At 38.1% G+C, this 18,723-nt stretch overlaps 1 protein-coding gene across 2 annotated transcripts in view; it reads left to right on the top strand.

The window, feature by feature from the left end:
- FRMD4B (FERM domain containing 4B) overlaps positions 1-18,723 on the top strand; it is a 350,691-nt gene that overhangs the window by 226,963 nt on the left and 105,005 nt on the right. For both annotated transcript variants that reach the window (XM_051980657.1, XM_051980648.1), the window contains one exon: positions 12,782-12,866. In XM_051980657.1, the coding sequence (XP_051836617.1) occupies positions 12,782-12,866 (85 nt within the window). The remainder of the gene's footprint in view (positions 1-12,781; positions 12,867-18,723) is intronic.

Raw genomic sequence — 18,723 nt, 5'->3', positions numbered from 1 at the left:
AAAATTCTAAAGCCTTGGAAGATAATATTTTATTAAAAAGCCAGAGGTCTTTTATACTTTGTTTACTTAGTATTTGCATAATTGAACTGAGCTACAGAATGATTTTCTATTTTTCTCCTCTCTCACCCTCCCCCCAAAAAAATACAAAATATTTTTCACATTCAAAAAATAAACATTTCTGCCTGGACCCCCATTTTAAGTTTCCATAAGTAAGATAGAACAATATGGTCTCATGGAGAGGTTTTTAAGCTCAGCTAATCAAAGATTTCAGGGAGTCTATAAACTTGGAAGGAAAAAAAAATATTATTTTTTTTACTAATTGCTAACTAAAATTTGGCATTTCCTTCAGTTTTGATGGTAGGCAGCAAAACATTTTGAGAAAGGATCCATCAGATTCTCCAGGCTACTGAAGGGATCCATAAGACCTGCATATAATAGATCTAGTGGGAGCACCCAGTTACATACCTGTGTGACCTTGGATCCCTCCAACCCTCGGTTTCCTCTTTTGTGAAATGAGGGAATTGGTTTTAATGACCTCCAAAGTCTCTTACAACCTTAGGCCTATGATCCAAGGGTTGTTTCCATGGTCTTATTTGGACAATAGGATAGAGATAAAGACTAGACCTGAAATTCAATCAATAAAGACAACTCCTGGAGGAGGAAATTTACTTTATACAATATAGGTAGGCAATTTATTGTTATGGAGAATTGCCTGAGTCACTGAGAAGTTCAGGGACTTATCCATGGTAACAAAGCCATCATGTGTCAGAGACTGCAGTCTTCTTGAGCCAGATGTCAGTTCTCTATTTAGTATCTCCTGCTGCCCCTCATTTTGATGCTTTCCTGATCTATTCTACCTTAATAGATCTGGAATCTCATCCATGTTTGTACTCTTTCCCTAAATGCAGCCATGTTTTCACTTTTAGAAAGTTCATTTAACTAATTATAGCTTCAGTCTGCCCAGGTGATTTAGAACAATAGTAAAGAGATTATTAACTTCTGTTAAATGGAATGGAGTGTTGGTTCAGATAATCTATCAGGAAAGGCAACCTGGCTTAGTGAACAGTGAGCTGGTCTTAAAATATTATCTCATTTGATTCTTGCAACAATCCTGGGAGGGAGGTGCTATTCTCTCCTCCATTTTACAGATGAAGAAATTGAGACTGAAAGCAGTTAAATGACTTGCCTAGGACTCTATTCACTGCACCACCTATATGCCCCTAGAAGGGAAGATTCTTGAAGAAAGGAACCATTTCATTTTTGACATTGTCTTTGTCTATTCCATAGAGAATCCAAATGTTAAACTGGAGAACTTCCTCTCATTTTTATAACATTTTGTGACAGCAGAATACTTGGTCTTCCACATGCCTTCTTTTACCCTTGAGTCATGGCCAGCCCACCACCTTTTCCAATTAAACATGTCTGCAAAAGCTTTACTTTCTTTTATGCAATTGCCTACAGTCAAGTCATCACTGGTTCTATGCATCTATCTCCAGGGGACTCCTATGCATCTTTCCATTACTTTTTGGTTCGTTCATAATTTTGATTCTTTGGAGATCATGGCATTCTATGACTCCTAGTAATATTGCAACACCAGGAAAAAGTTTGTATTAAAATAATAAAGGTTATTGCATCAGGAAGTCTCTTAAAACCATGGGAAGCATTATTCCATTTCCCAATATGATGTATCATGCTCTCTTCTGATTACAGAAGACATGGTCTCTGAGATCTCTTCCAACACCGAGATTCTGGGATTCTGAATTCTGGTTCCAATTTATTGTCTCTATAAATAAGCAAGTCCAAGGTATCTGTTGCAATGGACCAATTCAAGGGGCTAATCCTTCAATTGTCCTTTGCCTTTCTTTGTATCCTCAGTATTTAGCACAGTGCCTAGAGCACAGCAGGTATTTAATAAATGCTTGCTGACTAGTCTAGACAATGTTTTCTTCAGCTACTTGGCTTTTCCTACATTTGCTAGGCTAATTTCTTGCGTAATCATGGATGCCATTGAAGAAGCCCTTAATGCAATCATTACAATCAGGAGCAACTGAAAAACTCTCTTCTATATTGACTTTGCAATGGCCATCCTTTCTTTTATTGAAGCACCTCTGAAGAGCATGTATCTACCTGTGCTTCTGGTGATACGTTTTACTATCACCAGTTAGTCACCGAACAAAGCTATCTACAGACTTATATCTGTTAAGGAATCTTGGATACTCAGCATATACATTGGACTTAGCTACCTTTAAGGCTGTCAGCAAATCAAAAATTTTGTAATCAAGCATTAAAGGCAGCAGAATTGCATAGTCTTTCCTTTGTTTTCTCATCGAAAAAACATTTATTAGCCATCTACTTTTTTTCAAGCAGTATTTAAGGAAAAATAAGACCAGTAAGATTCGGCTATATAATATTGGAACTTACAATGCAGGTTAATATTTAATAACTTATTCATTGAAAGGCCATCCATAGTCTCCTCCCAAAACTCACAGACTCCCTCAACGCAAATTTTTTCAAATTTAAGTGTTTCATTCAGTAATTCTGAAGTCATCATTTTTTTCCAATATAGTAGCAAAAGATCTTTACATAGTCAACTCCCGTCTGTTGTGTCAAATTTACAACATAATTTGTCAAATTATTTTTGTCAAGAGATAATTTAATCCTCTTTATTTCACTAGTGTTTATCCAATCTCAGAGTTAATAAAATATACATGCATACACATACAGTCAATAGTAAACAGAGTTCCTGTATTTCATACTTTTCACTTCATAAGTTTTGAAAAATTTGACTTCTAAACCCTCTGCTAGGTTTAAGAAAGGAATGTAGCTCTGGGATTACTCATACACAAACACGCCTTTATCTGAGAAGCTCAATATCAATGTATTACTCTCTCCCCTCCTCTCCCTTTTTTCTATTTCAAGACTCATTCAGCTGTTAAACAAACAAGGTTTTTGTTTTGTGTTCTCTTTAAGGTGATTTTAATGAGATAAAAAGTTACAGTTACTAATTAATGACAAGTTTATCTTGATAATTAATGTGCCACTGTATTCTTATTGGTTTATCATCTTAAAATAGTCTTAACAGTTGTCTCAGCCACAAATTCTTCAAACTTCCTGTTAATTATTAAATGACCTTTTTTTTTTTTAAATCTGAAAAAGAAATGTTGGCTTTGCCAGGATTTGGCATCTTATCTTTCTTAATTTTCTAGAATATCATATTCTAGCTTCTTTAAAAAAAAAAGAAATATAAAATTTTAATCGATTTTTAATATATTTCTTCTTGATATTATGTAATATCTTGGTCTTAAAGTCTTAAAGCTTGACAATAATATGTCCAGGTGAATTCAACTGGAAATTCACCTATATTGTTGCTATCATATGATTTTGGTCAATTTTTAATCTGACCCTTCTCATTCTTTCTTTGAAGTTTTTCTGCTATAAGAGCTTAAAATCAGATTCTTCTTATTTTTACAGTTTTCCAGAAACTTTATAGTTTTGTCTCTCAAAAAAATAACGGTTTATCATTTGCAGAGATACTTCAAAAATTGTTGACTTTCATCGACTTTTCTAGAAATACCTTGGTTACACTCAGTTTCTTTAACTTTATTCCTTCAGTATTTTGGAGATTAAAGAATAAGTCACAAGATTCTTCTCTCACAACATGACTAATATGGGAATATGTTTAACATGATTGTATATGTATAAGCTATATCTGATTGCTTGCTGTCTTGGGGAGGGGAGAGGGTGAAAAATTTGAAACTCAAAATCTTATAAAAATGAATGTTGAAAACTACCTTTACATGTAATTGGGGGGAAATAAAATACTACAATGTGGGAAGGAAAGTTACAGGAGATGTATTTTGTTTTGAGGAAATTCTATTTTTATTTCTGGTGCTTCTGGAGTATGGTGCTTGAATATGTCGTCTTTTCTCTTCCATTAATACATAGATTCCTTTCTTTGTGTTAGAATTCTTCATTGTTCATTTCTCTGTGTGGTTTTCCTCTAAAAATTCTCTCTCCAGTGCTTCTAGCAGTTTTGTTTATTTGGAGTAAGTTCCATTGTTGTTTTTGACAATCATATTTGGTGGGGAAGACTCTCCTGTGGATTCTCACTCTTCTATCTCCCTGGAAATCATGGAATTTCTGTCTTTATACTTCTCAGTCAAATTCTGTGATTGTGAAAAAGTGATCCTCTTTAGTTAACCAACCAAAAGGTCTATCTGTTCTCTTTTCATGTCTTTAACAAGAATTTTCTTAGTGATAAAAAAGAGAGAGAATATTAAATAATGAGAAAGAACCTGGATTTAAATTCTGGTCCTGTTACTTGCTACTTATATGATCATGAGCAAGTCATCTAACCTCCCTGGGCCTCATTTATAAAAATGAAGTTAATAAATTAGGTAAGTTCTAACATCCTTTTAAATCCTTCTGTGATTCTAGAGACCTTTGATTCAATAATGGGCCATTTTCACAAACATTTTATAGCTGAAAGTATATTGGTAGGTTACCTTTACAACATTTTTGTTAATAATAATTTTTGAAATCATTCCTCCTTCTAAAAATTCTTCTCTTTGAGATATCTTGAAAACTGATCCCTAAATGCCATTAAAATTGTATACCCCAAACAATGTGTTTCTTTTTCTGAATGAATGAAAATGCATTTATAAGCACTGACTAAATAATGTGCCAAGCACTGAGGATACAAACACAAAAATAAAGACAGTCCCTATCCTCAAGAAGCTTTTTTTCTGATGGGGAGGACAAAACATATAAGTAAATTGCAACAAAGGAAGAATATTTTTAGCCCAGGAAGCTACAAGAAAGGTAAATGGGGCCACACAAGAAGCAATTAGCATGCCCAATCCAGGTACAATAGAAAAATTGATTGGCTCATACTTCATGGTCCCCAAATTGAAGAAGGGGATGAGCATAAGGGAGGGTATAGCATCAGGGTAATTGGCAAGACTACAGAGAAGATGGCAAGTCAGTAGGGAATCAAACATTGTGGCTAAGACTAACTAGGAAAAAGCACTCACAAATTAGGAGAATGGAGCCACAGGAAAGACTTTCTTCTTTTCTATTTCATCTTCTTAAATGTTATTTCTACTTTCTAACTTAAGGTACCTAATATTGAGATGATGAATGAAAATAGCTCACTATAAAATCTATTGCATTTCATGTGTTTGTATTGTCTGTCTTCCAGCATTATCTTTAATATACTCAGGATGATGGAGCTTCAAATTTTGCTAGGCTCTGGAACTAGAAGGATCATAGGATTATTGGCAGCTATGCAATACAATGGATAGTCTGTGAGCCCGGAATTTGGGAAGAGCTGATTTGGGCGCTGTATGAGCAAGTGACTTGATGATCTCTCTCAGTCTGTTTCCTCATCTGACAAATAGAGACAATAAAAGCACTTGCCTCACAGGCTTGTTGCGAGGCTCAAATGAGATGATGTATGTAAACTACTTTGAAAACCTTAACCCGTGTATAGCAAGCCAAAGATCTAGTATTTGAATACAAATCTCCTAATTCTTCCCACCTCACCACACTGTTGGCTCTCAGTCCCAAACTCTCAGGCTCACTTGCCCCTTCATTCATTTTTTTTTTTTCCTGTTTTGGGAGATAATCTGACATCATCCATCTCTACAATGCTTTGCAAATGAGGGAGTCTCTATCTATTCTCCATTTCCATTGTCTTAAGTCACCTCTTGACAAGGAGAGCAAACACTTGCCAACTGGGAAAGTTTCTGCCCTTTTGAACTCTTTGTTCTGAGGATTGTTTTATATCTATTGAAAACCATCCAAGGAAATTTTGGCTATCAGAGCAGACCTTTATCATTCCCCAGGTTTTCCAGGGAATAGCTCATTTAAATAGGCCAGGTTGTAACAATAGAATATTGTACAAATTTCCTTTATTGTCTTCTCATCTACTCATTTGAGGTTGATTTTGAACTTTGCTCTAACTTGTCAATGGTCTGTCAGCACACAGTTGATTCCGAAATCACTCCCACATTAGGTAACCAGTCTTTCCTGTCTGTTCCATCTTTGGTGGTGATGTTCCCTGTTCCTTACATCCTGCACCTTCTTTAAAGGCCTCTGGTAGTTTTGTTTCTACAGGCTTCTTTCACTCTGAATATTCCTTTGGGCAGTGTTTACAAATGTGACTTTTGTTGGTATGTACCAAAAGTTGGAGAAAGAATGAAAAAGTTATGTACTAATCTAGTACAGTAAAGGGAGAAAATATCATAGAGGGAGCTATCAAATTGCACAAGACATAGGATTTTTAAGTATAAAAGGACTTTGGACATGAATTTCTTTAATCCCTTTCTTTTGAAAGGGAGTAAACTGAGGCATGAAGAGGGAAGGTCACTTGTCCAAAGTCCCACTGCTAGCATCAAGCCAGGTTCTACTACTCCAAATGTAGTGCTCTTCTATACCATATTGAATTAAAAAAAAAAAAATTAAGCTTAGTTGAAATACTAAGGTTTGGTAGCTAAAGGGAACCATAGAAATGGGGATGATGATGATGATGATGATGATGATGATGATGTCATCTTCCTTTCTTCAACCAGCCTATGGTTAATAGTCATTCACTACCTAGTGCTGTAGCTAGTTTTCTTTTTTAAAAAAAAAAATGCATATAGAACTATAGCAATATGAGAAGCATTTTGAAGAACATTTTTTCCTCTGTACAAGTATCTCCTCTACAGGGACCAGTACACATCAGCAGCTTCATGACAGCATATGCATATGGGAATTTGAAATCTTCTTTTGCTTATAAATATCCCCCCCCCCCCTCTGCCCAGAGCATCTTGATAGTGCCTTTTAAGTGAGGGAGAGGCAACTGATTACTTTATTTGCCTTAATTCCTTACATTTGTAATGTTTTAAAGTTTATAAAGTTCTTTTGACAAGAATCTTATAAATGGAGACATAATTTCTGGGTAATTAATTATTTGACTATCTTTGGTCTCTCATAAACCAAAAAAGAATTATGGTGGCCTATTGATGGTTATATGCTTTTGGAAGACTGGGTATTCTTGACAGCTAGTGATCAATTCTGATGGGTTAATAATGAAAAGAATGAATATTATAATAAGAGATAGATTTATTCTAATGAGGAGCTGAGGGGTCAGAGGACTTTACTTTGATTATGTCACTCTTACTCTCAGATCACCCCCAGCCTCAGGCAAGTAAACAAAGGATTTTCCTCCACCTCCTCTCCTCCCAAAACATTGGGTATCCCTTTTTGAGTGGGGTCTGAACAAGATTGAGGAGAAAGTTAATCCAGTTTTATTATCAGCAATGTCTTTCAGATGCTGGCTAAATAACCTGTGAAGGGCTGGTTTCTGAATGAGGAAATAGGAAAGGGAAAAACATTAATCCTAATTCAGTAATTGGTTATTAACATAAGAGAGAAATAATCTCTTCTCTCATGAAGTAAATAGTATAGATATAATAGTAATAATGCTTACATGCTAGGTACTATACTAAGCACTTTACCAAGAGTAAATGGGAAAACTGAGATTTAAGACCTATCCACCATCAAACAACTAGTAAGTATCTGAGGCTGGGTTTGAACTCAGGTCTTTCTTTTTTTGGTGCATATAGCTTTAATACTGATATTATTATTTCATTATCTATGATAATGTAGTTTCCTTATCTCTTTTAATCCATTTTTGCTTTTGCTAGGTCTGAGACCAGGATTACTATCTCTGCTTTTTTGTTGTTTTTTTAAAATTTCAGTTGAAACATAATATATTCTGCTCCAGCTGTTTATCTTTAATCCATATGTGTATCTCTATTTCAGATATGTTTCTTGTAAGCAACATATTGTAAGATTCTGGCTTTTAATCCATTCTTCTATCTGCTTCTCTTTTATGGGAGAGTTCATCCTATTCACATTCACAGTTGAGATTACAACCTCGGTATTTCCGCCATTCTGTTTTTTCCCATTTATACTTTTCTCTCTCTCTTCACCCTTTTCCTCCTCATCAGTATTTTGCTTCTGATCACCACCTCCCTTCATCTGTTCTCCAATTTTTCAGCCCCCTCTTCTTTCTTATCCTTTCCCCTTCTACTTCTCTTGGTACTGAGGAAACCCATTCCACTGTTAGATCTCCTCTAATTGTAGAAAATTCATTCTCATATAGATCAAAATCTGCTATTCTGGAACTTCCACTCATATAGTACTTAGAGTATTCCTGTTCTGTCCTCTGTACTAATTTGCATTTATTATGAATTTATTTATCTCTAGTAGAATATAAGCTCTTTAAGGGTCAAAGCTTCTTACTTTTTGTTTGTTTGTTTGTTTTGTACTTGCCTTTGTTTCATCAGATACTAGCCCAGTGCCTTGGAAACAACTGTTATTTACTTAATGGTTATTGACTCAAACTAAACTGGCTACTAGAAGAGGACTATTTCTTACGTTTCAAATATTTGAAAACAGCTGCCAAGTTTTAAGGATTCCTTGTGGGAATTATACTGGGTTATAATTTAGCTGATTCTTCTTTTTTTTTTTTTTTTCCTCCTAGTTAATGAGAGATGTTAACTGGTTATTTCAATTGAACCTGGTATGAGATGGTTGATGGTATTTTATTCTTGGTAGTACTAAGTATACACTAAGGATTAATTCACTTCTTGTCTCAAGAAAATGACTTTAACCATAGTTAAATGGTTTACCAGCTATTTATTGCAACATCATCTCAGACTCAAGGCTACTAAATTGATATGAGATGCCAACATAGAAAAACTTTGAACTGGTAGCCTAAAATTGACAACTATAATCCTCCCCTTGTCACCAACTGGCTTTGTAACCATAAGTAAATAGTTTAACTCCTCTGTGCCTTCATTTTCTCATCTATCATAAGGAAACAATAAAACGGATGCTAATTTCATAGATAGTTGTAGGAAAAATCCAGTGTGAAATGTCATCTTTCACAAAAAGGTAAAAAAGAGGAAAGGTCAAAATGCCACGTAAATATATGATAATAATAATAGTCACAATCACACTCATCTATAATGAAAAATTTACCTACAAAATGAGAAAGGGATATTTTTGTCCCAAGATCACAGTATGATGTTACAGAAAAAACATTGAACTGATGGTCAAGAGAACTTTATTCCCAACTAGTTGTATCACTTTCGCTAACTCATTTCATCTCTCTGGGCTTCAGCATTGCCTAAAATGATGACTATGATGATGAATGAAAATTGTTAGCATTTATGTAGCACAATAAGGTTGACAAAGTGCTCTACAAATAGTTTCTCCTGCCTCCAAAATACTGAGAGGTGGTTCCAGATTATTAATATACTCTAGGGAAACCAAGGCAGATAAAGGGTAAGAGACTTGCAGGATTTGAACTCATATTGTCTTCCTGACATTAGGTCCAGAGGTTTATCCACTGTGCCATCTAGTAATAACACCTTAATAATAACTATTTTCTTATCACACTTTTAAGATTTACAAACCATTCTCCCCACAACAGGTCTGTAAAGTAGAAATTGCAAGCACTGGTATTCTTATTTTACACATGAATATTAATAATAGTAACAATGAGGTAAGAGTGCCATGCCAATTGAGGAGCAGAATTTGATTTCATTAATTTTAAGTAATTGTGTCATTTGGTTTCTGTTTGTAGTGAGTGAGATAAGTCACAAATTATCAGGCTTTAGCAGAAAGGGCACATTTTTTCTTTATTCCATCTCATTGACCCCCTCTTCAAGTACCCAAGGTAACCATTTCTCCTTTACCAGACGTATCCTCTCACCCTGTGGTTAAAACGCCCAATGGAACTTCTGGTTTCCACAGAAAAACCTACTGGGCTCTTAGAAGGATAGCCAAATAAATGGTCCCATTTCTGACTTCACCATTGTCAGAATTCATTCACTATTACTCAAAAATGCTTAACTCCATAGCAAAGGGAGCATCTTCTTCTCTTGACCTTGAGTTTCTCTGGTCCAATTCTCTCATTTAATAGATGATAAAACTGAGGGCCCTTGTCCCATGTCAGACGTGTTGACTTACCCAATGTCAGAAAGAATAAGAAGCAGAAAGTCATGTCCCTCCAGAGAGTAATAAGAGCGTAGGCCTTGGAGTCAGGTGAAAGCAGGGTTCAAATCCCAGTACTGACTCAAGTAGAGTGACTTTGGGTGAATCACTTCACACCTCATCTGGCTATGATAATAATACTTGAAATGTCTGCCTTAGAGTTTGCAATCTTTAAAGTCAAATGGACATGTGGATTCATATTACTCTTTACCCCCATTTTTTAAGCCCCCAAACAGTCTTCTTCTTTGTTCCCATAGCATGTATAGGAAGGTAGTATGGCAAAATATTTCTGGAGTTAGAAGACCAGGATTCAAATCCTACTTCTCTGATATTATACCCTATGTGATCTTGGACATGTCACTTAAATGCCCCAGGTTCCAGTGTCCTCCTCTGTAAAATGAGGTCTCTTCCAGCTCTCCAGCTGGGATTCTCTTGTTTTTCTCTTTCTCAGTTATTCCGATCTGGTTCAACCCTCTTGCATCCTTGAACTCTCCTTCCATGAGGTTTGACATTTCAAAAGTGAAATCTTTCCTTTCTTTATAAAGCCCATGCCTCTCCTCCCAAGTTAGTACCCTTTCTTAAATACATAAAAATACATGAACAAAGTCGTTTGTTCCTTGGATCTGCCTTGATATCTCACCTATAATGGGAATAGGTCTTTTATACAGCCCTGAATCTCTAATAAGGCTACAGTCAAGAAAACAGTAACCATGTAAGCCCCTCTACTCTGTGCTCTTTATACAAGCAGATTATCCCATAGCCTATATCTGTTCTTCCTAGTTCCCTTTCTCAAGTCCATAAAAATACATGAGCAAAGTCTTTTGTTCCCTGTACTTGCTTTGATATCTCACCCATGTATGGGAATAGGTCTTTTATATGGCCATGATTTGTACATAATGCTACATTCAAGATATCAGTGAGCATGTAAGCCCCCTGCTCTGAGTTCTTCATAGAGACATAACATTAAATCACCCATTGGTGCTTGCACTCCCACATTCTTTTAATTCTCTCTCTTCTGACCCCTACATCAATCTTCCTTTAAGATTCAGGTCACACACCTCAGTCTGCAAGGAACTTTTTCTAATACCAAGGTGTTTAAGTACCTTGGGGCAGCTACTTGGTGCAGTGGATAGAGCACCAGCCCTGAAGTCAGGAGACCTGAGTTCAAATGTGACCTCAGATACATGACACTTCCTAGCTGTATGACCCTGGGCAAGTCACTTAATCCCAATTGCCTCAGGAAAAAAAAAAAAAAAAAATCAGTACCTTCATTCCCAAACTATCTTGTATTGAATAGCTTTGTATTTTTTTTTAATTCATGTATGTAATTATATATCAGGCCAAACATTTATGAATCGCTTGCTCTGTCAGGCACTGCTCTATAGATTTAACACCAGTTAAAACAAACAGTACCTGCCTTCAAGGAACATACATTTTTACTAAATACATACAATTCATACAATGAATGTATCATCTCCCCAGTTAAAATGAAAATGCCTGTAAATTGAGATTAATTCTTTGTTCTTGTGTCCCCAGCATGATGTCTAGCGCATAGTAGGTGCTTAATAAATACATGCAGATTGATTAATACCTCAGGACCATGCTAAGCATTGGGCATCCCAAGGCAAAAATGAAACAGCCTATTCAATTATCTTTTAAATGTCCCCCCTCTGTAAAAAACCCCAAACTACTGAGCCGTGCATGGCCAGTCTCACACCACTGTGAGACCCAGCCAGACAGGGCCTCTGCGGGCACTTGAGCCCTGCTTTCTCATGACTCGGACCCATTTGAGAGCGATGACGGGCTCTCCCCAGACCTCCAGATGAGCTCTGCCACTCAGCCATCAAACGCATTATTTATAAGACCAGGCACAAACACTTGAAGACCACTTGGGAGCCTAAGCCTTCCCACTCGGCCTCCATAAGGAACCTGCCTCCGCCAGATCAGCTTTATCATCCCAGGAGGACCAAAATAGGCTGTGCCCCAAAGCTCCGTCCTGCTCCCAAGGAAATGCCCCAGCCTGCAGAGGCCTGCTCAGTGTAACCTCCCCGACGCCTCTTCAGAAGCCCGACAGAAAGAGTGAGGGACCAGAAATACGTTCGTTTGCGTGAGAAAGGGCCAAGGTTGCTTTTATAGGCTAGTCTGGACCCCTGGCCAAGGGAAAGCCCCAGCTGCCTCCACTAGGAGAGATCCACTGGGTGAGTCTGGGGAGTCAGAAAAACAAATTTCAGCGGACTGCCTCAGGATCTGATTAGGCACTTCTTACTCAGCAGAAGTCGCAAAGTGCTGAGTGCCCTCGGGAGCTCGTGTCAGAGCTGGGAAAACCCGGATTTTCTCTGGCACACGTGGGCTGTGCGGCTCTGAAGCAGTCACTTCACTTCTCTGTGCTGTAAATGTCCAGGACCATTTTCACATGAGAGAGCTCCCTATCCAAATAAAATCACAGGAACAGCCCTGGAGGGTGAGAACCAACCTTTCCCATAAAATCCCTCACGGACGTGGATGCTGTCAAAGAAATGGGATTGGGCAACGGGTACGTTTCATGTTAAAGACATCTGATTTTAGAATAATAATCACCAGAAAAAGAAAATAACCAGGGAAAGTGACCACAATTCCTCTGAACTCCTCTTCTGCTGGGGTTTGGGATTGGGAGCAATAAATCAGGAAAGGATGTGGCGGTGGGAGCAGGAAGTTGAATCTTAAAAAGTGAACTGCCTTTGTTTTCATTCAGGTTTTACATTGAGAGCATATCGTTTCTGAAGGACAAAACCACTGTGGAGCTCTTTTTTCTGAATGCAAAGGCCTGTGTGCATAAGGTAAGGCCCTCTGCTTGCTAATTTCATTCATTTCATTATGCAAATCCAGGGAACTTTAAATATGGCGGGAAGCGGGGTGGATTTCCTACTTATTCTTCATCTTCATCCAAAGAAAATCAGGTCGAGCCCCATAGTCTTTCTGCTTAAGATACAGCATTTGCATTAATAAGCGATCGCTCCAAGGTCGAATGGAAAATGGGACCATCTGGGGTAGAGCAACAAAACATACCCAATTACCACTATTGTAAATAGAGTCCCTGTGAAGAGCCAGTGAAGTCCCGATAACATATTAAATCAGGCTTGAGAGGAAAATTATTATTCATTGAAAACTCAGGCTGGAAGGCTTCTTCCTGGGGGAAAAGTCTTCCCTTCTTTACTGTGGTTTGGCAGACTTCTGGTTCCTATTCAAGCTCTTCCCTTGGAAATTTGCAAGTATTTAGCCTTAATTTTGTAGGTATCACACAGTAGGGCTTTCATTCTATAAGCATCAGAGAGGACATCCTTTTCCCCCACTTTGTTTTGCAAGAAAGACAGATTTTCCTGACCTCGGAGTCTAATTATCAGCCTTTCTCTTAATAGGAATTCTGCCTGCTCAAAGATTCTGAGGGATTAGCAGAAATCTGTTATTTCGTCTGTAGACGAAATACAGAGTTTACAGTTTGGGGCCAACGCAGCTAATGAACTACAATTGACAATTATATAATATTTGGGCACCTATACAGGAGAATACAACCGCCTATTGTAATATTTCCTTCCTGGGGCTGGCTCAGGCCCAAGGAAAACATCTCCCATTCTCTCTTTCCTTCTTTGTTAAATAATTGGTGGGGGTTGGAGGAGAGAGTAAAAAAAAAGTAAAGGAATCAAAGGGGCATTTTTTCTTCTGACATTTACTGGGAGCATCTTAAATCCATTTTTGGAAAAGAGACAGAATGGGATGTTTTTTGTAAATTTTACTTGTATGTTAAAGAATCAAAGAACTCTGGGGCTCCAGCACTTTCTGATTTAAAGGGTTTCATGAATATGGGAGAGCTGGCATTTTGGGGAAAGTGAAATTGTAAGCAAGTTAGAATGGTTGAGACTTAATATGTCACTTCATAATCACTTTATAAAAGTTTGTTGATTGATTGAATGTATTTCTTGCATCAGGGGGCAAAACTGTTTGGGGGAGGGGAGAAGGAAATAAACCTTTGTATAGCACCTACTATGTGCCAGGCATTGTGTTTAAGCTCTCTACAGATATTTTTTCAAATATTTTCAAATATTATTTCATTTGATCTTGAGGTATAAGTGCTGTTATGATCCCAAATTTACAGTTGAGGAAATTGAGGCAGAATTTGGGTTGGATTTTTTTTTTAGTGACTTACCCAGTTTTTCATAAGTAGAAAGTGTCTGAAGCTGAATTTGCACTCATATTTTCCTGATTTCAGGATCAGTATTTTATCCTGTTTGATACCTAGCTACTCTGGGCTATAAATTAATAAATGAAGAATGAAAGAGTACATGAAGTGCTATATGACTTTCTAATAGCCCCACAGTCCATCCTAAGAGAAGTCAGAGAATGCAAGGTCCTTGAAGGCAGGAAAAATTTCATTGTTGTCTGTCTTTCTCCATCCTGTGGAGCAGCATCCAGCACATAGTCAGGACTTCAAAAATAGTTTTTGATTGATTGATGATAGCTGGATAAAATAATGCCATAAAAGAGATTTATTTTTGCTTTCTTTTTTCAAAAAGAAGTAATTTTAAGTCCACTGCACGTAAGGAATATGTCTCTGGAATTTCAAGTACCAGAGTAAACAAGTCTTTCAAGAGCAGATTCCTTGACAACAAGTGTGGGTGTCTCATGGACTTGTGGGCGGCTGACTGGACTTACAGATGAGTCAACAACTGCCCCGACGGCTCAGAGTTTGAGCTTGTTGACAGGTGCTGATATGACTTTATGGACATTCTTCTAGGCCTTGTAGCCTGCCCAGACTCCTAGAAAAGGGGTCATTCTTCCACTGTTCTGCTCTTTCCTTCACTCCCACTAGTCAGCCAAAGTACAAGCATTTACAGAGTCCCTACTGTGTGCCAGACCCTGTGCCTTTAGAAGTTGGGACTGCAAAGATAAAGGTGGAAAAATCCCCAGCTTTGGGGAAGTAACTTTCTAAAGAAGGAAACGTCATGTATATCTGTAGATAACAAAGAGAAGGTGAGCGTGGGGGGCGGAGGCACCTTGAGCTGGAATGAGTAAGAAAGGTCTCCCTTGAGATGAATCTCCAAGGAAACCAGTATCCCTGACAAGAAAGCCCCACTTTCACTTAGCTTAAAAAGGCCAAGGTCTCCCATTGCATCCAGGGCCATCTCCAGTCCTCTTGATCTATAGCTGGCCACTGGACCCAGATGGCTCCAAAGGGGAAAATGAGGAGGTGACTTTGCATTCATTGCATCTTATGGTTTCACCTCCCTAATGTCATGGTCCTCTTAAAGAAGGAACGACAATCACAATTGTGTCTGGCACTGTTTCTCTATCCGTCTGTCTCTCTATCTCTGTCACAATCTCTGTCTCTATCTCTCTCTCTCTGTGTCTCCCTCCCTCTGTCTCTATCTCTGTCCATGTCTCTCTGAACCTCTCTGTCTCTGCCTTTCACTATCTTTAATTTACTTGAGTATGTGTTCAAATAGGACAGCAAAAGCACTTTGCAAGCTTCGCTTTAGAGGGAGGGAGCAGAGCTGCAATTTTATTGGTAAATGGAACTTCCAGGGAGTATGTGGCAGAGAGAGCTGCCCCGGGGAACTCTGGGTTCTAGTTCTCCAGTTCTGGGCATGTCAATGAACCACTGTGTGCTAAACTATTACCTGCAGAGATGTCAGCTTCCTCTTTCCAGGAATGTCCCTGAAATCACAGGTCCAGTCTCTAAAGCATTAAATAAATTGTGTGATTTATATACAGGAGAGGGGGAGAGAGAGAGAGAGAGAGAGAGAGAGAGAGAGAGAGAGAGAGAGAGAAGAGAGAGAGAGAGAGAGAAAGAGAGAGAGAGAGAGAGAGAGAGAGAGAGAGAGACAGAGAGACAGAGAGAGAGAGAGAGAGAGAGAGAGAGAGAGAGACAGAGAGAGAGAGAGAGAGAGAGAGAGAGAGACAGAGAGAGAGAGAGAGTGAGTGTGTGATTTATATACAGGAGAGAGAGACAGAGAGAGAAGAGAGAGAGAGAGACAGAGAGACAGAGAAACAGAGAGAGAGAGAGAGACAGAGAGCGAGAGAGAGAGAGAGAGAGAGAGAGAGAGAGAGTGAGAGCGAGAGACACAGAGAGAGACAGAGAGAGACAGAGACAGCGAGAGACACAGAGAGAGAGAGAGAGAGAGACAGAGAGTGAGTGTGTGTGTGTGAATGCAAACATGGCTAGCTTGGGCACTGTCCTTAAAATGGAAGTTCTGGAAGGAACTAATCAATCCCAGAAGGGACCCCAGGGACTGAGTGAACTTTTTGCACTGCTCTGGCACCATGGGGAAAGATAAAAAAACCAGGATGGATCCATAGTTTTTCTGAAACCAAAGATTGCTCTCTATCCACTGTCACCATGCTTTCTATCTTTATTATTATCTTCCTCCTTTTCCATCATCATACTTTCCACACAGTAGATGATTAATAAAGCCTGTTGGTTCATTTGGATTGAATTATTATTCAGTTGCTTTTTTTTTTTTTTCAGTCACGTGTGACTCTTGGTGATCTCATTTGGAATTTTCTTGGCATTTCCTTCTCCAGGTCATTTTACAGATGTGGAAAGTGGGGCACACAGGGATAAGTGACTTGCCCAGGGTCACACAGCTAGAAAGTGTTAAGTATCTGAGACCAGATTTGAACTCGGGTCCTCCTGACTTCAGGGCTGGTACTCTATCCCCTGAGCCAACTAGCTGCCCCATAATGAAAGTTTTTTTTATCTATGATTTGAAACACTTGTGTAAGCATGTAAAAGGATTCTTAGAATTAGAAAAACAAGCTATCTTCCACCACATCAGCATGTCATTGTAAGTATAGGATGATGTGTTATTGACCTTGATACTGCCATTATTCTTGCTGCTTAGGGAATAAGCTGCAAATGCCATCACCCTGCTGAAGTCCATGTTTTATCTATCCCTGTATTACAGAGAGGGTTTGGGAGTTCCACCCAGAGTTCAAGAGGAATGATCAGTTTTTTGACAGCAGGGGAAAGGAAGGTGTCAGTATTCGTTTTTGGAGAGCAAAAGAAAAACGGTTCCTCTAAAGGATTCTTTGACTAGCAATAAAATGGGACATATGGAAATAATTTGAATTTATTATGAAATTGGACGTTAAAAAGTTGCAAAATATCTCCTCGGTTGAAAATTGTCACAGTACAATTTAACACAGCCACTCTATAGACTTTCTGCCTTGTTTGTCTTAATGTGCTAGGGTAATTCCTTCTTCCAAGAGGAGACACCGTAACCTTATATTATTAAAGAACAGTCTTTAACTATTCCAAAGACTGAAATAATTCAATTCAGTTCCTGACTCTATGTCAGGTATGTTGGGCATCAATAGCTGGCCTCCAAGTCAAAGAGACCTTGGATTCAAATCCTACAAGTCACAACTTCTCAATTGATCCAGACTATTTTGATGACTTTATACAGCTGCCTCGCTCAAATCCAATTCACTTGCAAGTCAAGACATTATCCTCCTGAGGTCATTGGTCTTCTGAGAACAAAGGACAAAGAACAAGACTATAACTTGCACAATAGCTATTAATCTGCTTCAGGAGAGGGAATTTCCTCACCTAGAGTTCATTCTATCAAATCATGGGTCTAAAAACAAGAAAATTTACCAGTATGATACAGTGAAATTTGGAGTCTGAGAATTTGGATTTTATTTCTAGCTCTTCCTCTCATTATCTATGAGACTTTAAGCTAAGACACATCATCTCTCTCAGCCTCAGTTTCTTCATCTGTAAAGAGCCTCAGTTTCCTCATCTGTAAAAGAGAGTTAACCTAGATGATTTCTATATATGATACTGTGAACTTGCATCTCATATGCAAGCCACTGTGCTAAGTGTTGGGGATACCAAAACAAAACATCTCTGCCCTTCAAAAGCTTATATTCTCTCAGGAATATACACATACATAAATATAAGTCAAGATTATTTGAGTAGGATGAAAGCAATAGTAATTGAGTAATTGAGAGGATCAGAAATTTGGAGTCTGAGAATTTGGATTTTATTTCTAGCTCTTCCTCTCATTATCTATGAGACTTTAAGCCAAGACACATCATCTCTCTCAGCCTCAGTTTCTTCATCTGTAAAGAGCCTCAGTTTCCTCATCTGTAAAAGAGAGTTGACCTAGATGATTTCTATATATGATACTGTGAACTTGCATCTCATATGCAAGCCACTGTGCTAGGTGTTGGGGATACCAAAACAAAACATCTCTGCCCTTCAAAAGCTTATATTCTCTCAGGAATATATACATACATAAATATAACACAAGATTATTTGAGTAGGATGAAAGCAATAGTAATTGAGTAATTGAGAGGATCAGGAAAGCTGTCACCAAGGACATGGCACTTGAACGCAGCTTTGAAGGATGATGAGAATTCTTGAGAAACAAGAGAAAATCCATTTCAGGAATGGAAAATAGGTTGTAAAAGTGAGAGAGAGAGACAGAGGCAGAAAGACACAGAGAGACAAAGATAGACAGAGGCAGACAAAAACAAGAGAAAGAAGAAAGGAAGGAAGGAAAAGGAAAGGGAGGAAGAAAGAGGAAGGGAAGGGAAAAGAAAAGAAGAAGGAAAGAGACAGAAAGACAGACAGACAAAGGAAGGAAGGGAAGGGAAAGGAAGAAGGAAGGAAGGAAAAAAGAAGCAACAAATATT

Source organism: Antechinus flavipes, chromosome 1 (assembly GCF_016432865.1).
Source record: "Antechinus flavipes isolate AdamAnt ecotype Samford, QLD, Australia chromosome 1, AdamAnt_v2, whole genome shotgun sequence".
Classification (NCBI taxonomy): Eukaryota; Metazoa; Chordata; class Mammalia; order Dasyuromorphia; family Dasyuridae; genus Antechinus; species Antechinus flavipes.
This window is presented reverse-complemented; position numbering and strand designations above follow the sequence as displayed.